The following is a 23,792-nucleotide window of genomic DNA, read 5'->3' as shown; positions in this document are numbered from 1 at the left end:
AATGATGTTGATGTGGCTTCACGCGCAAACGCACAGGGCGCTTGGAGGCCGTTGTTCCGATCTCTGAGGCGTGTTGTTCTGCCGGGCCGCCCGATGGAGACGGCGCAGCGCCGTGTTTGCGCGACGAAAAGTTCAAACGCTACGTTTTAACCGATGCGTACACAGTAAGCTGGTACAGTTTATGCGGATACGAAACACATTATGTTCAATGGCCGCTGAGTCGGGGATTTGACTTTACTACTTTTAAAACGAAACTACTGTTTAAGCCGGTACGGTTTAACGAGGTTTTACTTTATTGTGATCTGATTACCTTGAAATACCACACATTCTTGTGTAAGGGCAGCATCCTTAAAGGCCAACTGCTACGAAATTTCAGTTTGGCTAAATTTGTTATAGATGAGTGCCTAGTATGTTCCAGTGGAGCAACCTTTGCAATGAAGTAAGGCTGATAACTGTGTAGTTTTCTTGTTAGCAGCCTTTTTTAAACAGCACTTAAATAGACGGTGTGTGCACCTAGTGGTTGTTGCTGCCTCCGACATAACTCTGCGTGCTGCGGGCAGCCTCGGGCACTGCCTTATCTCACAGGTCAGGCCGAGGAGCTGCGCGCTTGTAGGTCATGCGTCACTTTTGGCGAGCACTGATGGCAATGTTTTCTTTTCTGTTTCTGTATCAAAAATGGCTATTTTTGCAATCTTTCTGCGACACTTCCGTTCATATTTTGATGTCACATTTGCACAGAGGCGTCTCTGTATCTACACATTCCTAAAGTACAGTTTTTATGCAGTCCAAAATTCAGTTGCAATTGGCCTTTAAATTTTGTGTGAAATTTATTTCGAAAAGAAGAGAAGCTTGTGGCTACACCACGTTCAAGCATCGTGTTCTGCCATCTGCTACACTCAGTGTGCAGAGTCATTGTCTCACGTGAAATCTGTCCTGTTGGCTGTGTGCCATTCAGTGAAGCACATTTGTTGTGAAACTGCTCTCACCTCTTGCTGGCTAACGTGAGTCCATGAGAAACATTCCCTCTCACCGGAGCAAAATGCTTGTCACCTGTTTCATTACTTTGTGATATTGTCTTCGTCTTGCCCTCTGAACCTTTTCTTCTTTCCAACCTGCAGGTGGTGTCGATATCACTGCCCACAACCTCATCTCATAGATCACTGGAGTTGCTTTCGAAATCGGAGTAAGTTTATCGTCTTTTACTGCATCTGGCTCTGTGTGGGTTCCTGTTATAGATTCATGGCCCATTGGCCAGATTCATAGATAAGTGAAGCTGCAAAACTACAGGCAGCTCTGCTAGTGGTGCAGTGTTGGCATAGTGCTTTTTTTTTTCTGCGCTAACTTCTTTAGTGCGCATATTTTCTGTTACTTGCAAGAAGATACAAAATGGATCAAAATAGACTTCACACTCAGTAAGCAAGTGAATTCTGCGGAAATCCATCGAGTGAATGAGATTTAGAAACAGATGTGTACGCATTACCCGTTGAGATTACACAAACCTGCAAAGGCACCCCATGATGTTTCTTCAGAAAGGAAGTATTGCAGTCTTAAGGGAAAAAAAAAAAAGCCTTTGCAGATGTATGCAAATACAAACAACTAATACATAAAAGACATCAAAGATGTACAGTTGAACCTCACAATAACGAAATCAGCGGGGAACGCGGAAAAATTTGCTTTTGTGGGAATTTCATTGTTGTGAAAAGAAACAGCACAGATAGGTAATGTATCGCAGAACAAAACTTTACTGTCAAAATCCCATTAGCCTACTTTGCAAGCTTTGCTCGAGGATATAGAACCTTATTGCCGACAGTGCAAAGTACGCCACATGGGTCGACCAGCAGTGACAGCACTGCCGTAGCGCAGTATTCTTTGTCAGTTGCTTTCAGAGATGCGATCACTTTTGCAAGATTTTGCGTAACTTGGCACCGCACGCAGAGCAACAGTGCATGCAGCAGCATTTCTCCAGCGCAAGCTGTTGCGCGTAGGCACCAACGCGTCCGGTGCCGAGTGCAAAATTGATTGTATCTTGTGTACCCAAAGGGAAACGATCGAGATAATGGCCTTTTAGCGTAAATCTATGGCCGGCACCGAATCCGCACACGATGCCTATCGGGTGGCACCAGAACTAGGGTTATTGAAGCAAGGGATACATATTCCCGGACGATCGCTCAATCATGGCCCGATGCATGACACTCCATATGCTGCGACCGCCATCTCAAGCACCATAAACAATTCCATATCAGTGGGATGTGGATTTCCTTGTTTTTGGTGCATTGTTCTCACCGAGGTGCACATTCCGCAGTGAACTGCCGCAATCGGCGATTGTTCTTCGAAACGTGCGTTCAGTTTACGTTCAGTTTCGCCTCACATGATTGGCCTAAGCCCCGCCGAATCATCAGCCACGAGGAACGCAAACTGAATGCGCGTTTCGAACAACGATCCACGATCTCGCCTATAGTAGGCATGCAAAAGCCGTCATCTCATGTTGGTAGCAACATGCATGCTGCTTTAAATGGGCGATCAACAAACAAGATGGCGGCCATGATGTGTTTCCAGCACACTGACCGCTTCCGGCGCTTGGTTGTTTTTGTAAACAAAAATGGTGGCTCCCACACAAGTGTAATGTGGTATTTTGAAAGAGCGTAGGTTAGGGCATGCTGGTATTCCCTAACTGAGGCATTTTAGCGCACGAAAAGGGACGAAAGACAGTCTTGCCACTGTCTTGCCACTGTCTTTCGTCCCTTTTCATGCACTAAAACACCTCAGTTATGTAATGTGGTAGTATTCTATGCAATTTTAGTGCAGAATAATTGCATTTGAGCCACTTTTGGAGCCTGCTAGCCTTACGCGAGTAGGTAATTTGCGGAGTAACGTTCCCGGCAAATTTCGTTGATGCGGAATTGCAGTACAGTGACGTTTCATTGCCGAGAGGTACGAAATGCATTAAATCCTATGGGTGTTTGCTTGCCGGGGATATGAAAATGTATCTCTGTTGCGAGAATTTCGTTGTTGCGGGATTTCGTTATTGCGGGTTTCGACTGTATAAGATAATTTTTACAAACTTTGGAAGTTCTAGGAGCCTGGTATGGCACTGAATGAGATCTAATGAAGAGTTTGCAAATGCTTCACCATATATATATTCAGTGCAAGTCTTCTCCAAATGCTGTACACAGAAATGCAAACAAAATGAGAATGAAGACTTAACGCAGTAGAACCTTGTTGATACGGTCCCATTACATATGATTTCCCAGCACCAATGTTCGCGACCGAAAGCACATGATAACCCGATACAGTTATGCTCCTTTCTTACAATTTCATGCGTTCCCGGAACCAATGATCTTTTGGCACCAACTTTCGGTACATCGCCAAACTGCGATCGTATGATACGATTTGTGGCTGCTAGATCCCATGTAAACAAGAAAAAGCTTAAGTCTATTGCAATCGAGCACAGCAGCCGCGCGCCACAGCAGCATCCCTGCAGCACTCGCCCAGCCGTATTGTCAAAACGCCAGCGCTCACTCACTTTCCTATTCTGATAGCAGCATATCTCCTCATGGGTTGCATGTCGCATGCTGCATTCACAGCTGTTGAGAACAAAAGAGAAAGAAGCATGCCATCACCGTGCGCCCAAGCGAAAGGATATGGGGTTCGAATAAAGCAGTCGCGCTGATCAACCGCAGCTGATGAACGTGCAGTCGCTTCATTCTATACATTGCTATACAGTGAAAGCTTGTTAAACCGTTGCTGCTTAAACAGTAGTTTCGTTTTAATAGTAGTACAGTCAAATCCCCGACTCGGCGGTCATTGAACATAATGTGTTTTGTATCCGCATAAACCGTACCAGCTTATTGCTTATGTATCGGTTAACAAGTAGTCTTTCAACTTTTCGTCTCCCAAACACGGTGGTACGTCGTCTCCATCGGGCAGCCCGGCAGAACTACAAGCCTCAGAGATCGGAACAGCAGCCCCCAAGCGCCCTGTGCGTTCGCGCGTGAAGCCACATCAACATCAACATAATTTCGGCGGCGTGCCAGCATCATGCATGCGAGGACTCGCATCGTGTCGAAGCTCGGATAAAAAAATGCGCCAGACGCTCAGCATAGAAGAAAAATTAGACATTGTTCGTGCTATCAAACATGACACGAAGAAGTTGGCGCTGGCATGCGACAGGGGTCTGCTGTTGACTACGGTGTGTAGAATTTGGAATGCAAAGAAGTTGCTCAGCAGCGCTGCTGCGACTGTGAAGGGATGTCGGCTACGAGATTCAACTTTTCGCCATCGTTGCCTCTGTTGTTGCCGAAGTGTCAGCTAGTGACAGTGATGAGGACGACACGGAAAGCGACAGCACGGGCAATACCGGCCCGACAGTGGCAGAAGCTGCGCGCTACGTCAGCCTCATGAATGCAGTCGTCACGACGAGAACAGTACCCAGCAATGAAAAAGGCGCCCCGCGATTTTTGCACCGGTACCGCACGCGTGCACGGAGAATACGTAACGCCAACAGGGAATCTGCCATGTGAGTGTTTGCCGAGAAGAGGGGGCTGGCTGAAAAGCTGGCTCGCAGCTTCAGTAAGTTTGAGGTCGCTATCGTCGCTGCTAGGCCGCCGTGGCATCAAACGAAAATAACACTTTTGTCATGCGAAGTGAATAAGTACTGCATGTTTTTTTACCCTTTCATCGCACTCTCTCTGAGTTCTATTTTTGACAGGTAAGTGGTCGATCTCATGCTATTTCAGTTAAACAGTACTACCGTTTAGTACATACCGTATTTATTCGCGTATAACCCGCACCAAAATGTGAAAAAACGCGTTTAAAAAGTGGGGGTGCGGGTTATCTGCGAATTTTTTCCTTGGGAGGGGGGGGGGGTCGGCTTCACCGCAATGTGCGGCGGCCTCCCCGTGTAGTCCGCCATCCCCATCGTCATCGACGCTTGTCAAGCCGATGAAGGGCCAACGAAAGGCCAGCATTGTTGAGCCTCGCGTTAGGCGCTGTTTAGTGTACTTACCCCAGTTTGCACTGTTTGCCTGCTTTGTTTTGGCATCATGAGTGCGACTCGACGGCAGTGTTTCACAGCGAAAGAGAAGCTAAAGATTATAGCCGCTGCCGAAGAAATCGGCAACAGAGCTGCTGCAAGACAGCATGACGTCGACGAGTCGTGCATTCGCGACTGGAGGAAGAAAAAAAGAGAGTCTCGAAGCAACGAACCGGAACAGGCGAGCGTTTCGGGGTCCGAAGACTGGCGCGTACCCCCACCTCGAGACGCAGCTTGCGAAGTTCATTGAGGAGCAGAGAAGTCGTGGCCACGCTGTTTCGACTGAGATGGCGCAAATGGAAGCCCTGAAGTTGGCCCGGGAATTGAACATTCCACGTGAGTTTCGTGCAAGCCGTGGATGGCTTCAGCGCTTCATGCGAAGACATGGATTTTCTATGCGGCGGCGAACAACCATGTGCCAGCGGCTTCCTGAAGCCTACGAGGAAAAGTTGTTGAACTTTCAACGATATGTGATCGCACTTCGGAAGGAGCACAGCTATTTGCTGTCTCAGGTGGGAAATGCTGATCAAACACCTGTGTACTTTGAGATGCCGATGGACACGACCATGGAAAAAAAGGGCTCCAAATCAGTCGGCGTGCTGACCGGCGGAAATGCCAAGCTGCGCTGCACAGTCATGCTATGCGCTTTGGCTGACGGCACGAAACTGCGCCCGTATGTGATTTTCAAACGCAAGACGCTACCTAGCATTCCACTGCCCCCAGGAATCGTTGTGCGTGCGGAAGAAAATTCGTGGATGAACAGTGGCCTAGTCGGTGACTGGCTTCGAGTAATCTGGGAGCGAAGACCAGGTGCCTTGCTGGCACGCCGGTCGATGCTCGTACTAGATTCCTTCAGAGGCCACTGCACTGATGCGGTGAAGGCTCGCCTTGCCGAGACCAGCACCGACCTCGTCATAATACCTGGCGGCATGACGTCCATGCTACAGCCACTCGACGTGTGCCTGAACAAGCCGTTCAAGGCACACGTGAAGCGGCTGTATGCCCAGTGGATGGCCGACGGCATGTACGCCCTCACACCGACGGGACGCGTGCGAAGGCCTGATATTCCATTGCTGTGCCAGTGGATCGTGGATGCGTGGAAAGCGATACCGGCCGATTTGGTGCGCAAAAGCTTTAAAAAATGTGCGATCAGTAATAGTCTGGATGGTTCCGAGGACGACTACGTCTTTGAGAGTGGCGATGAAGCCTCGGATGGCAGTAGTGAGAGCGGCGACGATTAAGAATCGGATAAGCAGTGACGTGGTGGCGGTCGTTTGAATAAATGTTCTGAAAACGAAATGATCACTGAGTGTGAGTTGCATCTTTCTAGCGCTCATTTTTTTTTTTTTTCAGGTAAACGTGCGGGTTATACGCGAGTTCTTTTTTTTTTTTTCCGCCGAGTTCAAAGTTAGGGGTGCGGGTTATACGCAGGGGCGGGTTATACGCGGGTAAATACGGTACTTCTTCTGAGCTCCGGCCAACTACGTACGGTTTAACGAGGTTTCACTGTAGTACAAAAACCTGCGAAGGAGACTGCCATCCGCACAACCATTTATGGACTGACTACGCCGTCAGCTCCGGTTGCGGCGCATTTGAAACTCCGCAACCAGAGCCTTGAAGGAAATGCAGCTGATGCCTACCGCGTAACAAGTGCTCCTGATTGAACTCAATGACAAAAACCGTTTGTCTTCTCACTGAAATGAGCACTAAAATTGAAGAGCTTGTGAGCGACGATGAATACAAAGCTGAGTTTACTAGACCCTTCAACATGACGAGAAGATCTGGCACATGATCAGCCAGGTTTGGTTTCGTCTTGTTTTCCTGCACTGCCATTGCGTCTCTACCAACTGCAGCTAGCCCTTATTGAGGACAGCAGGCAGTACATCCAGTCGGTCCATCCGATAAGCACTCGAATGTCAGCGCAAAAGCCAGAACGTCGACGCAGCGCAAGGAACAGCTACCAAAGAGGCAGTGGCGTAGCCAGAAATTTCATACCAGGGGTGGGGGTGGGGGGGAACGTTGCAGCTCGGCCTCCTCCTTAAATAATTTGTCGAGGCATCAAATACACAAATAATAACCGCATTGACATTGCCAAAGTTGCTTCAAACGAATTATTGAATGCTATGCGCTGTCAAGACAAGTAAAATATGTATTTTTTCATAAAAGAATAGTACACTCGTATGTCCCGAAAATTGTGCTCAAAATAACTGATATCAATGCTTACGTGTTTTTTGTCTATTTAATAATTAAAGGAAATATCACACAAACTTTAGAACTATATCAGTTTGCAACCAGCAAAGGAGTGCATGCCGCTGATATGGGAAATGTAAAGGCCATGAAATGAACAAGTTGAGGACAAATATTTTAATGAAACTTTCTTATTCAAGAACCTTGTTTAGATATTTGTACACATGTAACAGCCAGGAAAAATCTCAATGACGCTATTCTTTGTTACAATGTATTGAGCAGGAGCACCTGTCACTGGTCGTGTATTGTAATTTGCACCTAAATTATAGTCGCAACAAAGAGCACATTTAAAAAGCAGGAGTTCTGCAAAATATACCAAGGGCGAGTCAAATTATAGTGAGCCAATGCGAATATATGACAAACGGGATACTTCATTTAAAAGTAGTCTTCATGAGCATTGAGACATTTGTCCCTCTGGCTAATGAGTTGCATGATTCCTGTCCCATAAAGCTCCTTGGGTTGCTGCTTCAAGAAATCTGTAACTGACTCTTTCACGTCATCATCCCACACGAATCTGGTTCCCTTGAGCTGTTTCTTCAATTTCCGGAAATTGTGGAAGTCACAAGGCAACAGGTCTGGGCTGTATGGCAGAGGTTGCCGCATTTCCCTCTTGAAGTTTGCCATGGATGGAAACAACTTTATTCTGAATCCGGCAAATTTGATGACCCGGGCTCAGGTCTCCCATGAGGGGACTTCGAGGCCTTGCCTCGTCGCCGCCTCTCGGGCTTGCTGGACAGCCCACTCTTGTGTCTTGAGGTTGGAGCTGCGCAGAGCGGCGGCCCACTTCGACGCAAGAGCCTCCGGAGCTACTGCCATTGTAGCTGATGTAACCCGACACTCCCACAACATGTGTGACAGCGTCGCTCTAGTGTCCTGACATAATTTGCAAAGAGCATTCGGGTATTGCGCGGGGAAAATGTGCTGCAATCGCACCGGACTGGGGAATGTTTGTGTTTGCAATTGTCGCCAGATGACTGCCTGGCGACGTTTCAGCATGGGGTGAGGTGGGGGCAGCAACCGCCTGCCTAGCTGGTAGTGCTTGGTGATGTCATTATACCTGACCAGGCGTTCTCGCGTGCTTTGAGCCAGCAGTTCTGAACTCGAAGAGGCGGTCCCCGATTCTGCGCGGCGGGTCAGTTCTCGCGCAGAGCGGTGTGCTACCTCGTTCAAGTTAATGAGGCCCTCATCGGTGGGGGTGGCGACGTGCGCTGGAAACCATATGATGGCGGTGTTATCGAAGTGCTGTCGACCAGCTTTCCTTAGAATCTGGAGAGCTTCGGAGGAAATGCGCCCCCGCGCGTAGTTGCGAACTGCGGATTGTGAGTCGCTAAACACTACCTCGCAGAGGGGGTCGGTAAGCGCAAGCGCAATCGCTACCTCTTCTGCTGTTTCGGGGTATTCCGTTGCGACACTACACGCGTGCGTAAGCCTGGTTGCCAGTTTAGTGTAAACCACATCAGCCATGTGGGGACGGGCATTGTGGTGGAGCAAGATGACCCGATTCGTCTATTTTCCACATTGTTTGTTCTTGATTGCGACACGCAGCCGATCTGGTGTTTCGCAGTATCAGAAACGATTGATAGTCTCTACAGGTTTAGCAAATTCGATCAGTAATGGGCCCTGACGATTGAAAAAAACAAACAAAAAAGTCAACAACACCTTTCCGGCGGAAACAATGGCCTTTGCTTTCTTTGGGGCTGGTGAATTCGAATGTTTCCACTGTAAGCTTTGCCGTCGTATTTTAGGCTTGTAGTAGTGGCACCACGATTCGTCCCCGTTCACAACTGCAAACAAGAAGTCGTTACCCTCATTGCGATACTGGATCAGATGAGTCAAGGCAGCACCGAACTTCTCCGTCTTCTGGCGGTGGTTCAAAATCGTGGGCAGTCATTGCGTACACAAGAGCCGATAGCCGAAATGTTCATGAATTATTGCATGAACTGAACCGTGACTGATGTTCACACGCTCTGCCAGCTCATCAACCTTTGCAATTGTGGTGAGGGTGATAGCACAGTGGCTTTGGCCCGGTCTTGGATCGTCTTTGCAACCTTCACGTCCTTCTTTGAACAGTTTGCTCCAACGCTTCACAGTGGTCAACGAAATGTAATGTTCAACATACTCGGCAGCCACACGGAGACTCATTTCTTTTGGGGAAACAACTTCAGCTGTCAAAAAGAAAAAAAAACCTCACGGCACCACGCTGATCAACTTTTGGGGCGTCCATTATGTTACGCAACCATGTTCAACCCATTGTATGAGAGCATTAAAGAACATTTATCCTCACACCTGCGTGTCACTTTTCTAAATGAGAGATGCCCGTGTGCTATGCGCGTGCCTCACAGATAATGAACCGAACCATTATTGTGCGTGGTGGGTTGGCTCACTTTAATTTGTCTCGCCCTTGTACATTAGTAATGCGAAGGTACAATGGAATCTCCAAATGCGAAGATGCAGCTTGATAAAGGGCAAAAAAGTGTCACTGGAAACAATGTTCACTGCACGCATACACGAAACCTTGCAACAAGATATTTAAATATATGTATAACTCCAATAAATCTACATATCTAAACGAAGGTCACTGTATTTAATGCGTCAAGCAAGGCAAATAAACATGTCGTGCAATCACATATTCATAGATCACAGAATCCTAAGGCCCGCCCCCCCTCCCTCCACTCTCCCAATGTATCGCACGCGGTGGAGGGTGGCACGCTTCCTCCCTGCTTTTCTCCCTTGTGCACACAAGACTGAGCCACCATTGATGGCTCACCCATGCCAACCCCCCCCCCCCTCCCCCACCCTGCGCTTCCACTTGCACATGCAGCACGCGGCGCGTGGTCAGGATGTTACCGCCCTTGAACTTTATATGGAACATGAGGGTGACGGTGGAAATGCACCTGGAGTGTTCACATAATTGCTATCGCAATAATATAAGAGTCTCCTGCAAGTGTAGTATCCTGTGGCCCATTACTTTCTGCAAAAGAGGTTACAAAGTCGAACTTTCACCATGCGGCAACTTGCTGCGGTGCAACGTCTTTTTTCTTTTGTGGGGCTGGAGCATCAAAATGAAAAAAATAAAAAGAATGCAGAGGAAAGCATGTCAACTTGTCTAATAGTGTTTCGATTTGGCTTGTCTCGTTGTATGTGCCAATGTATGACTTTAGAAAAGTCAATGCACCTTTGGCATCAAATATTTATAACAACACTAAACCCACAAAGTTCCGGAATTGAAAATCTAAAGCACCATTTTGGAAATGTCAATGCACCTTTCACATTAAAAGATGAGAACTTTATGCCCATATAGTTTCGCAATTGACATTCATGCGCTCCGTAGATTCCGTGGCCAAAGATGCCATGATGAGCCTGTTTGCCATCAAAGCGCCCTTGAAACTTGGTGCTCTGACAGGGCTCCTTGCGTTATGCGACTCCCAGTGCACAAGTGTTGCTGTGAAATGCAGCCCGAGTTCACAATATTCGCAGTGCAATGTCTTTTTGAGTGTGAAAAAGACATTCTAGACAAAATCCAGAATGATTTCTGGCGCCGGGGGTTGCTTTGGCCGGTGGTGCATGGACAGCACGAAAAAATTTCAAGGGGGGGGGGGGCTTGTGGGGCTTCAGCTACATCCCTGGACTGAGGCGAGGGTACAGTGCCAGCTAATACTGTACAACGACAAGTTAATAGCTGACACGGGCCTCCAGACCACGGCTAGAACAGAGGACAAGTTCAAGCTACCAGTTCCTCAAGCGTCCACATATATATTATGACATACCATGGCGCCAATTTGATTGCCGTGCAATGTATATGGAACAGATGTTAATGACCAGCCATGTCGTACAAACCAACTCCTATTTAGTGCGCATGGTGCGGGAGGCTCAGAGCCAGCCCCACCAACATCAGAACCAAAACCAAAAAAAAATTGTCATCGCTCTTGCTCCTCTCTACACCGCAACGATGAGACCGAATACCATCAGCAAGGCCGCGCTCGGAACCGTAGCCCCAAGACGAGCATATCGACAGTGTTGGGGCCTTCTAAGATCTTCTTCAATAACAAAAAGCAGACAAGCTGCCATAACGACTGTCACAAGAATGACTACTTTTCCAGTGAAAAGAGCAGCTACGTGCCGCCACCCTGGTTCAGGTCGTCCCAGTGCAAGTACTATTGTATGGAGGATGTCACCACTGAGGCGGGTTGTATGCAACTGCACCGACGTCTTCAGCAAAGATGCTTAAACTTCATCGATCAACAAGGCTATCTCCTGCCGACTACACTGGCAAGGTCGCGACCCACAGAGGTACCCAGTGACTCCATATTGGACAGCTACAATCAAAGTCGACTGAAAGAGTGCAATTGTCCCGGAAGCATTGTGATTGCCATGGACCATTGTGGCCTATGTACTAGCAGACAGCTTCGTGACGCCTACATTGAAAGCCAGAACGATGACATGGGTGACCTGCACATAATCCACAAGTCCAAGAAGAAAAGGAAGCAAGCTCCTTTGGTGCTTCTTTCAGTTGTTCACGTGCCGTCGGATTATTCGTGGGCTTCCGTTCCAGCATGGTGGGATGCCAGTAGGAACTGCCACCGCAGCCAATGCATCGGGTTGTTGCAGAATCAGAAAGCGACGACAAGAGCACCTACGAGTTCCACCAATTCGACCGCCGCCAGCTGGAAAACTTGTCCAAGACTATGAGACTAAGGAGCGAACTTTAAAAGACACCATGGCGCTGCTGTCATCATCAACCATCTTGTCCGTTTCTTTAGGGTGGCATCACTGCGTGCATGAGGCAGAGGACATGGGGTTTGAATGAAGCAGTTGCACCGTTGAAATGCAGTCACTTTGCTCTTTACATAGCTATCACGGCCAACCCTATTGTGTTAAGCTTCTTCATCTGTCTTTGTCACAGTGCATTTGGTGTAGTGCCATTGGAGGCATACTGCACGCTTTTAATATGTGATTACCCAAACCTGTTGCCCTTCCCTGCTGTAAGCATGGCTAAGTAAGCGTCATGTTTCGTTCTGACGGCACCATATCCCTGCATCGCTTACCAGCTCGATATTGTTTTGATTTCCTGTCGCCTTCTTTAAAAAAACTATGCAGTAGGAAAATGACAGTACACATCTTTGGGCACTCGAGCCCCACCAGCTTGATGCACATTGGCATATTGCGCCATATCAATTTGTACCCAGGGGGTCCGTAAAAACTTCTCTCCAAAATGTCTCGCTCAAAGAAGCTGCTAACTCAGGCCGAATTCGAGGAGCACAAATTTAAGCTTGCCAAAACCACAACTGCTACACCTGTCTTGAGCTGCCTGGGCCGCAGTAGCTCAGCATGAGCCAGTGTCTCATGCTACAAAGATTTGCACAGTGCTTCGCACTGCACAGGTGTCAACTACAGTTAAGTCTGCAAAAGCTTTAGCGACTTCAGATCGCACCTTCTCCCGCTCAGTATGTTTGTTATCATGTTTTTTTTCTAGACCATACAAACAAGGTTCTACTGTATAAAGCAGCCAAGATAAGTGCATTCAGTTAGTGGTGACTGAGAAGATTTATTGAAGGTTAGCAGAAGACTGCTAGGGATAAAAATAAGTTAAGGCAAAACCCACCTCATGATGAATGCCGACAATGCGATTACCATTGAAGCTATGTAGCGGCACACCGAATTGCCAAATCCTTCCCTTCCTTTCTCTTCCCTGACCAGCGCTCGATGCACACTCTGGTTCCCTTCTGTTCCCTTCGCTTGTTTCCCCACACTTGGCTTCCGTTGATGCCGACTTCTTCACTTCTTGCCTCCTGTTCTGCTTGCCTGTCTGGGCCAGTGGCACATGCCCATTCTGCAGTATTGGCCAAGAATGTTCACATGCCCAGTGGCCCAGGTGGGCATGGTTAGAAATGGCCATCATGCAGAAAAGTAGTTGAAGTTTCAAAGAATGGCAATCGCATTAAGAAAAAGGATGGCCGGTCTAGTCTTGCCACTTGAAATAACATCATGGTGAGAACGTGAAACAGTTCAGAAAGGATTCACTTGCAACAGTTCAGTTGCCTGCTATGTGTGAACACCTGGCAAAGCACTCGTAATGCAATTTGTAATGGGTCAATTGAAGAACCAGAAAACTGGAAAATGGCATGCAGGTGTGGTGCTCAAACTGGCAGCTGGCACCGTAAAGGAAAAACCTACTCGGTGGCAACCCTACTTCTCTTTTGGCTGACGCAGTCTGTAGCTTTCGCTGATTTGCATAGATTTAGGAACATGGAGGTGGGGTACCTTGCACAAAAGGCTTCATTGCGAGTTAAGGGCAGCACAAGCACATGGCTACTCACCAAGTCACTTAACCCTTTCAGTGTCCTGTTTTTTCAGAGGTGACACACCATCAGCATTAGGTTTTTATTTCTCAGATACTATAAAATGAACACAATGGTTTATTTTTGTTTATGCAGAAAGAAAAAAATGACATGGTTAATGAAAAGTGCACTCTTGGTATCCGAGGGGAGAGAGTGGAGAACGTGCCGGTACATCAGTGGCACTGAAAGGGTTAAATGTCAGCATCACTAAGCAGCAGTGGCTCAGCATGAAAGATAGACTTCCCAGGACTTTTGTTTTTGAAACATTTTTTCCCTCCCATCTTTGGGAATGCAAGCAAGACGGTAGGGTCCTCTAATATCCCTGGTTGACTTATGCATGGCAATATATGGTAGGTCATCTCTTAGCAATGAAGAAATGTCTAGGAGTTGTAAAGGCCACTATAAGTCACCCTAGATCAATTTGATATTTGCCTATGGGGCTTTTATTTAAGGCTGTCACGAGGTATATGTGGAGCTTGTCCTTCCCAGGAACTGGCCAGGGTCTGCATTGAATGAGCGTGCACCTCGCAGCTGCCTGGCAGAGGTCAAGCGCCGGCGTCGCACACCCCCTGCAGGACCCGTAGTACCAGGTGGGTTCCGTTGCTCTCTCCAAACGAATCTGGGAAGGCTCTTGTAAGATTGAGCAAAATGTTGGTTCAAGCTATTTGGTAATCCATAACCCTTGAACTTTAGTGCAGCATAAGCAGACATTTCTGTTAAGTTCCTATTGTGCTCGGAAATAGCAACATGTGTAAGGGAGTTGAAGGTTACCCTGGATGTCATGGTTGTGATTGTGGGTGTATGCCGCATTTTGATAACCTTTGTTGGAAACATCATCATTTTGTTTGTGTTCTGAGATTGTTACATGAGGAAGATTGTTGAGGCAGCAAAAATACTGAGTGATGATTAGGAATGTGATAGTTCATCATCAGTTTCTTTATCCAAGAAAGAACTATATTGTCTTGGTGATGGCTGGTGATAGCCAAATGCTTTTTGCCGTTGTGCATGCGCTCCTGCAGCATATGATTGGTTTGGTTTCCCTGTGGTTTTCCTGCGTGTATAGATACCGCGTCCAATGTTATACATCCTTTGGAAGTTGGTGCTTGTGTGTCTCCTATACAGTGCAGTCCACTTAAAATGACATCAAGAACCAAAAAATCCGATCGTAATAGCCAATCATTGCTATATGTAGACTGCCGCTAAAAAAAAAAAAAAAAGAAGGGCTGCCGGTCATACCTGCGTAACTCCGAAACCAAATTTGCCACTTACGATAAAGAATTGACGTTGTAGAAAGACGACTGTGAAAAATGAAATGTTTATTTATACCTCGAAACAGCGCGTCAAGTGTTCAGCGTGCTGAAATAGTCAGAAATCTGCACTTGCTTTTGCGGAAGTTTCAGATTCACAACCACGGTTTACATCGCGTCCAGCGGCTGCGCGAACACTGGCAGCTATAATTTAGCGTACATGAAATCAGTGACCGACTCTGTCGACTACAGTGCACTTTGCTTGAACATTGAGATCGGTGTCAAAGACGGGCCATTGTCAATCTCGTCGCCGCTGTCTGTCGCGACAATGATCGCCCCGTTGGAGAATCTTCGCAGAACAAGGCAGCGCTTTCTGCACTCACATACTCTTCCATCGAAGCACCACCTATTTAATCACCAGTAGCAACATGCTCCCAGAGTTCGGTAATGTCAGCGGCTGCTACCGTGTTGGTTTCACACATGAAGGTTTTGCCCTGGCACACAAAGCCCACCGTTAATGTTCATCGGCATGGTCACTGGTTCTAGCATTCATGATCGTGGCGCTCGCAGTTTTCAGAATCGTCGATATCATCGAGAGCAGGTACTTTGAGTCTTGCAAAATTTGCAGCTTCGTCTCAAACGACACGGCTTTGCACTTTGTCGGGCACCTACCGCTGCTTCCGTGGCCCATTTTCGTGCTCACTGAGGAAGAGAAGGAGATTGTAAAAAGGGAGTGCAGGCGCAGTTCACTTCGTGCTTTCCTTTTTCTCTCTTTCTGGACGCTTGCCGGTGACAGCTGGCGCCATCTTGTGGCAAGCTGCGCCAACTTGCGATGCTCTCTCTGGCTTTCGCAATCGGTGCGCTGATGGGACACGCTACGAAGTAATGGGGGCAGATACGAACTCGCGTAGACAAACTTTTCGCCCTGTCTCGGTTGAGGGAAACTTAGAAAAGCACATTTCACAATTATTCTGCTTGGAAAATTTCGATCGTTATATCCAATATGTGGTGAATTATATATTGTTATATATGGGATTTTTCCTCATAGCCCATAAGTTGATACTTTGAAGTATTGGTTTTATAACCAATATATTGTTATAAGTGGGCTGCACTATATACCGCACTAAAAATTTCTTTCCCAACCTTGGTCACTTGCATTTGGCCTCTGTGCCATGCTGACCATGTAGCAGTTGAACAAGTTCAGGAGTGTCTTGGCAAGAAAAGCACCACATTGAACTTGCAGTGGGCCAGTTGCAGGTTCACTATTTTATCATCATCATCAGCCTATTTTATGTCCACTGCAGGACAAAGGCCTCTTCCTATAATCTACAATTACCCCTGTCCTGCGCCAGCCGATTCCAACTAGCATCCGCGAATTTCCTAATTTCATCGCCCCACCTAGTCTTCTGCAGTCCTCGACTGCACTTAACTTCTCTTGGTACCCATTCTGTAAGCCTAATGGTCCAACGGTTATTCTACCTGCACATTACATGACCTGCCCAGCTCCATCTCTTTCTCTTAATGTCAATTAGAATATCAGCTATACCTGTTTTCTTTCTGATCCAAACCACTCTCTTTCTGTCTCTTAATGTTATGCCTAGCATTCTTCGTTCCATTGCTCTTTGCGCAGTCCTTAACTTGTTCTCAAGCTTTTTTGTCAGTCACCATGTCTCTGCCCCATATGTCAGCATAGGTAAAATGCACTGATTGTACACCTTCCTTTTTAATGATAATGGTAAGCTCCCAGTCAGGATCTGACAATGTCTGCTGAATGTGCTGCAACCCATTTTTATTCTTCTGTAAATTTCCTTCTCATGATCAGGGTCCCCTGTGAGTAATTGATCTAAGTAAACATACTCCTTCACAGGCTCTAGAGGCTGACTGGCGATCCTGAAGTCTTGTTCCCTTTCCCGGCTATTGATCATTATCTTTGTCTTCTGCATATTAATCTTCAACCCCACTCTTATACTCTCTCTGTTCAGGTCCTCAATCATTTGTTGTATTTTGTCCCCAGTGTTGCTGAACAAGACAATGGCATCTGCAAATCTAAGGCTGTTGAGATATTCGCCGTTGATCCTCACTCCTAAGCCTTCCCAGTTTAATAGCTTGAATACTTCTGCTAAGCATGTGGTGAATAACATTGGAGAGATTACGTCTCCTTGTCTGACCCCTTTCTTTATAGGTACCTTCCTGCTTTTCTTGTGGAGAAGGTAGCTGTTGTGTGCTTCAAACATTAGCTTTGTGCTGCAAAAATAATTATTCTTTTATTTGTGATAGGTACTGATGTATTACAGTAAAAGGTTTGCTGGGTGTCCTAAATTTGTATTTTGTGAAAATGAAGAAAAAAAAAACAAATCACCTACTCTATAGCTTTAAAGTTAGTGTAATATAGCTGAAATACTAGCACACAAGATGCAAAAGTTAACAGATAAAGGAAATTATAGATGCCTATTCGGAAAATGCAGTTTTACAAAATTCGATCTTTTGCTAAATTTTAGCCGTAAGAACCCCGTCTCCCTTTAAAAAGAGACATGTAGTGTAATTTTTGTGCTTGAGTTATGCATTGCATGTTTAACCATATGTGTCCTACAGCAAGGTGGCAATATTTGAATGCATTTGGTGTTGTAAAAAATTTGTATCTGAATGTTTTCATGTTGCATTTGAATCGTACAGCAGTCTGGTAACACTAAGTGCTGATGGAATGAATTGGCAACCCTAGAAATGACTCCTTCTGGTGATAGAAGCTGATCTCGAAGGCCATGATTTTGCGTACTGCAAGCAGCAGAAGTGGTTGCAGTAGCTGGAAATGCTTCATGGTTGCCATCTATTGGTTAATTCTTGCATGTGTGTTCTGGCAGTTTGGTGCTGCTTTTATTGCGAAGGAATTATTGCCACAATTTGGTGGGTAAGCCTTTGCTGTGCCGTTGGCTGCCAGAGCGTGCAGAGCAAAATGTCCGCAGTGATCTTGAACTGCTGCGCAAGATACGATGCAGCCATGCCCCCACATTTCCAGCTGTGACACAGTTCAGGCCAAAAGGGTGGTCGCTGTCTGTGGGAGGGGTTTAGAGACAGCGATTTCAAATTGAAATGTCGAGTTAAAGGGATCCTGAATCATCCATTAGGCTTCGCGAAAAAACAGTCTGCAGATAGCACACATTGCTATGAGCTCATCTCAGCCAAGTTTTGCAGTCGTGTGCGGTGCGTGGAGCTCGCAAGCGGAGTGCAGTCACGTTTTTCACAAAGACTCTTTTCAATGAAACCTTGCTCCTAACTCTTTTCTGGATGCTTTATTTTGTAATGTAGCAGATTCCCATATGGCAACTGCTATTGGCCAATGGCGGTCATTAATCAAGGAGGGTGTTTGGATCAGTGGGCTTCTTCCTGCTGTAACTGTGTATATTTATTGATGCAGTTTAATAAACTGGCTGAATTAAGCCAAAAGCTGCTTTCTAATTTCGAGAAGAATTGCATACTTCCGGAAGAAGCCAACTATTGTCTGCTCACACTCGGCCGCGGCCGCCTCCATAGAAATTAAACTTTGACTACCGTGCTTATCGGTGACATAGCTGTTGGGTCTCGGTAATTTCAACTAGTTTTTAACACTCAACTAGCTTCGAACCATGTGAAACTTAAGGTCAGACCACACTCATGCTTGCCAGCATCCTCTCACTCCTGGTCTGTCCTGGTTAGATGCCTTGGCAGGCTTGTCTTCGTATTGAGCTATTGACAGTGCTTCAACAAGCGCAAGTTGGATGTGGCTACTATCCGTCGGTCAAGCTGGTGCAGAACAAAGCCGGTCTGCACCACGTGGCATGGCCAGATTGGAGCATATGAACACAAGCATGCACTCCAGCCTTGTGGGGCACAATGCAAGTGCTGCGCATATGCACGGCAGTGGCATGCGGTCTGCTTCGTAGCATAGACACCATAGCTGCTACGGGGTGTCACAACAAGTCCACTGGTTGAGCGCACTGCAGCTCGCTGAGTCCAACCGGATTTGGCACGTTGCCACAATCGGAAGTTGTGGCGTCTAAAAGAAAATCCAAGGTCAAATTTGAACTGTGCACCATGGTGACGTTCAGTAGGCGGAGCATTGTGGGCACGTCCCGCTCCACTGTAGCCTTTGTAGTGCAAGTAATTGAAGAAGGAGTGGAAGCACTGCAAAGGGGGTGTTCTTATGCCGTAACTCTGCTTCTGCCGAACGCATTCAAGTACTTTTGCTCCAAAGTATTTCTTAAATAGTCTAATTTACTTTCAAATGCATTTCTTGACCGATAAAATGTGGTTCACAACCTCTTTAAAACGTGTGCTGAGAGCGCAGTCTTTTTGTGCGTATAAATATATTGGTCCTTCTACTCTCAGTCAAGATGAAAAATGGAGAATAACCAGACGATTGTGTCATGGCTTCTTTAAGATAAATACTGCCTCAACTATAAAGTGCAGTGACACTGATTCCCACATTGTATAGTGGTTGCACTGTTTGAAGAATCAGCCAGTTGAATATTGAGGGCTATAAGATGATGATTATGACACACTGTTTTCAGTTGCGGCGTTTTTGCAATTATTTTTCACATACTTATATGAAATGATGTTCCACATAAATCACAAAATATGAGGAACGGCATTCTATTTATCTCATCTTACTTTTTAAGTTCAGATAACTTTAAATATGTGGAACTATGTTTCAGTGAAATAGCCACTGCTACCTGGAACAGCATTCCACATGCCTGTACCTATTGTGATACATGGAACATCAAACCACTTACTTAGACATGGTTTCAGTAACAAGTGTATAGAAAAATTCTGGATAACAGGTACACGTATGTGCAACACTGTTCCAAATAACAGTAACTGTTCTACTTGAACGTAGTTCCACACATCTATAGTTTCATTAATTTATTTCAGTTATGTGAAATATTGAGTAATGAGTAGTTAAAAAGTAAAATTTTCAAATGTATGGAGTGGTGTTTCGTATATTTTTGTTTAAATGTGTTGTTGGGTTAGGGAAACCTGCGCATAAAATGTAAGACTTTTCCTTCATTTAACTCTATCTACCCTCTTTCTCCAGAAAGTGCTCTAAAGTTTCTAGATCTAGGAAAACTTTTCTAATGTTGGCAGCACTATTAGGGCCATTCTTGGTCAGTCACTTTTGTGGACATCAATTTCAGCTTGCATGGGATAAGCCAGTGAACAGGATGCCCACTGCATCACGCTTAAGTGAAAAGCATCTGTCAAAGTGCTCTTGACCAAGGCCACAGTCACTAATGCATGTTTCAACCACAAGTTGTCGGCACTACTGGCACTGCCGTGCAATGTCATGTGACTGCTTAAGCACTAACTGGCTATTTCATCTGTGCACGTAGGGCTGGTAGGCAGCAAGGCTCCTCCCGTAGGAGAGTCCAGTGTGGGCCACCAGCTGCTCCGGCGGCTTGGTTGGGAGCCCGGTCGGGGGCTGGGGCCAGCCGGTGCGGGGGTACTGCTGCCGGTCCCTGCGCACGTGCGTCCACGGGGCCGCCCGGGGCTGGGGTTTGCGCCCCCGCCACCGCCACCCCCGTCACCACAGCCGTCGCCCACGGTGCAGCAGCCCCACGTGGAGGGGGCCTCCCTTTCCAGCTGACCAACCCTGCAGCCTCGCGCTCTCCCCACACTGCCTGCTAGCCGACAACATCACCGAGCCCGGAATCTTGCAATGCTGGCCACATGAGGTCTGTACCATACTTAGCTGGCAAGATGTTACATTGGTGACTGGTGACTAATGCAAGAACAGGGGTGGTATTCTCAGACAATCATTTTCGGGAATACAGTAGAACTTTGCTGATATATTCTCGTTAAGTATGTTTTCCTGGCGCCAACGTTCGCAATCGAGAACACAAAAAATGACCCAAATGAGTCATGCTCATGTTTTACCGGTTCATGCACTCCCGGAAAACACAATTTTTTGGCAGCAACGTTCCGTATGTTGCCAAGCTGCGATCGTATGATACGTTTCCTGTCCGCTAGATCCCATGTAAACAAGAAAATACACGAGGTGCGCGCGATTAAGAACAGTATATACATAGCTGCCTGCCATGGCAGCTTCACTGCTCGTCCGCCCGTCTCACGTGAAAACGCCAGCACGCACTCAGTTTCTCATTTCGGTACCAGCAAATCTTCTCCGGGGTCATCGCACATGGCATTCACAGCTATGACTACCAGTCCTACTGCGATATAATCATCTTCACCTATTTGTGTCATAGAGCGTGGTGCCACTGGAAATGTAGCGCACCCTTTCAATAGGCAGTAACGGAAACGCACACCGTTGCCTGCTGCAGACTGCGATCGCATAGTTTTCAGGCCACTAGATCCCATGTGAACAAGAAAAGGTGCAACGCACACGTAGTCGAGAACAGTGTATAGCCGCCCATCTCACGTGATAATGGCAGTGTGCACAGCTTTTATTCCGTTATCAGCAAATCCCCGCCCGGATCATTGCACATCACATTCACAGCTATCACCACGAAACGAATATACAGTCAACGACTGAATTTTCGTACGCCCAAATTTTCGGACATGCCTGATATTTTGGACGTCTTCGCGGCACCACCACGAGCCCCATAGAATCAATGTACTATAAAGACATCTGAAGTTTCGGACGCTCGAACCCCCAGCCGTCCAATTTTCCGGACTTTTTGACGTGACGGAAGGTCCTTTGGCTCCTCGTGTAGTGCCCTTGCGAAGGAAATCGACTTGCAGCCGAAGCATATCACCGCTTTGTACCACAACTAGCCGAATCTAGCCGTCACAGACCGATTTGGTCTGGCCACGCTGGCTATGTTCATCGCCGCCGAAGTGGACACTCAGAACGAGGAAGCTGAGGGATAGATACCTACAGCTGAGGGAGGGTGTCCAACGTGGTTCTAGTGTGGGAAAGGAGGTGAAGGAGGCGGAAAGAAAAATGTGGGAAGAAAGAATGCTCGGAAAGCCAGCGCTATCTATGTATAGGTCACAAAAACAGGAGATTAAGAGAGAGCTCTTATTTAATAACTCGCGAGGCAGCTCACTATTATTCGAAGCTAGGACGGGGGTTTTGAGAACGAAAACATACAGGGCGAAATTTGAAGACGTGGACCTTTGGTGCACAGCTTGCAGAGCCGAAATGGAGACCACAGAGCATATAGTGCTGAGATGCACAGACCTTCGCCCGACTCTGGCAGAGGGAACAGTGGCAGATATGGAAGGGGCATTGGGTTTTCCCGGGGAACGAGGGCAAATAGACGAGAAAAGAGTGGCAGTAACGAAGGGGAGGCTAGAGGATCGGTGGAGGAAGTCAAGGGAGAGATAATACCATAAATCGGGGAGACAAGGTTTCCTATACTTTTTTAGATAGGTATTTTGGGGGTAGGAGGGGAGTGAAAACTAGTTTAAGGAGAAGAGGATATAAAGAAAGAAAGAAAAATAGGAGGGGGAGCAAAAGGCTAGGTGGCGCCAGCCGCCGCCCGTTACAAAGGGTATAGCCGCCATCAATCCATCCATCCATCCACCCATCCATACACAAATGGCCGCATTTCCGCTTCCGGCGGAGTTTCCGGAGCAGTGCTATTTCGTTTGTTTGCGCAGGCTACGTTTTGGCTAGCGTGGCGTGTGGTTGTGCTGTTGTGTCAAGTGTGCTCTGCGACGCTAGGCCTAGGTGCTTTGACGCTCGTCAGCGAACTCCACTGTTCGCAACTTGAGGATTTCGCTTGCCTTCGATGGCCCCCACTCCGTCTTCGCGCGGAAAGCAGTACCGTACCCACGGAAATAACGTTTGAACAGTTTGTTGACACTGACAACGAGCTCAACTTCTGCGCAGAACTGACTGACGAAGGAATAGTCCGTCAGGTTGTTGGGGATTCAGAAGACTCCGATGTTGAAAATGAGGAGCCAATGCCTGCGCCGCCTGCAAGCGCCGAGTTGACGCGAGCACTGTTGACTTTTTCATCAGTGTACAGTGCTGACATGACCCTTGCTCAGATTGAGGCGAATATGATGGCATGCAACCGGAACGCCGTCCAAGCGACAATCAACAAGTTCTTCAAGCCACTGCAGCAATAACACTGGCTGCCCGACGATGCACATGTACATTATAAACCGGCAGTCGGCTGCATTTCAGTTTTTGAATGCCTCTTTTTATAGCACCTTCATTGATGCTTTGGCAGGGTTTTGGAAGATTGGTACTTCGCCCTTTACTTCTAGATCCGAGAAAAAAGAAAAAAGGTGCGGTTTTTTGCATGCATTCATTTTTTCGGACTGCCTGAATTTTCGGACGTTTTTATGTTACCTAGAGGGCCTTAAAAATCGATTGTTGACTGTATTACAATAAGCATCTTCACCTATTTATCTTACAGTGTGTGGTGCATAGTGCCATTGGTAGCATACTGCACACCTTTAGTAGGAGATAATCCAAATGCGCCACCATTCCTTGCTGCAGGCGGCGTGATGTGGCCATCACATTTTACTTCGGTGGCATCTGGCATCACCCACCAGTTCGATTTTGCTTCGGTTTCGCTTTGCCCTCTTAAAACACCACGCGATGAAAATGCCTTTCGGCCTGCCGAAGCACCACCAGCTCGACGTGTGCCAGCATCTCCTGTGTCAATGATGCACGTGACACTTAACGTTATGTAGAGGTCAACATTAGTTGAGTCTGTCAAATTTTTATTGCGATAGCAATTATATGGACACTCCAGGCACATTTCTGCCGTCGGCGTCGCTATCACCATAAGGGTCCGTATAAAGCCCAAGGGCGATAAAACTGTCGTTGCGTGCTGTATGCTGTATGTGCGAATGAAAGTGTGCGAGGGGGAGCCGGTGAACGAGGTTCTATTTCGTGTGCACAAACGAGGAACGCAGGCCGGAAGCACGCCCCCTCCGGTCACGCGCACAGCAGAGAGGTCAGGCGAAAGAGGAGGG

The 23,792-nt window shown here is 47.0% G+C and overlaps 1 protein-coding gene across 9 annotated transcripts in view; it reads left to right on the top strand.

Moving 5' to 3' along the window:
• Window positions 1-23,792, top strand: part of LOC142568070 (G patch domain-containing protein 2-like) — a 125,802-nt gene that overhangs the window by 76,856 nt on the left and 25,154 nt on the right. For 6 of the 9 annotated variants that reach the window (XM_075678156.1, XM_075678158.1, XM_075678164.1 and 3 more), the window contains 3 exons: window positions 1,119-1,183; window positions 14,107-14,207; window positions 20,228-20,569. In XM_075678156.1, the coding sequence (XP_075534271.1) occupies window positions 1,119-1,183; window positions 14,107-14,207; window positions 20,228-20,481 (420 nt within the window). In that variant the 3' untranslated portion in view covers window positions 20,482-20,569. The remainder of the gene's footprint in view (window positions 1-1,118; window positions 1,184-14,106; window positions 14,208-20,227; window positions 20,570-23,792) is intronic. The other 3 variants (XM_075678163.1, XM_075678161.1, XM_075678159.1) reach the window with 1 other exon arrangement.

This window comes from Dermacentor variabilis, unplaced genomic scaffold (genome assembly GCF_050947875.1).
Source record: "Dermacentor variabilis isolate Ectoservices unplaced genomic scaffold, ASM5094787v1 scaffold_16, whole genome shotgun sequence".
Classification (NCBI taxonomy): domain Eukaryota; kingdom Metazoa; phylum Arthropoda; class Arachnida; order Ixodida; family Ixodidae; genus Dermacentor; species Dermacentor variabilis.
This window is presented reverse-complemented; position numbering and strand designations above follow the sequence as displayed.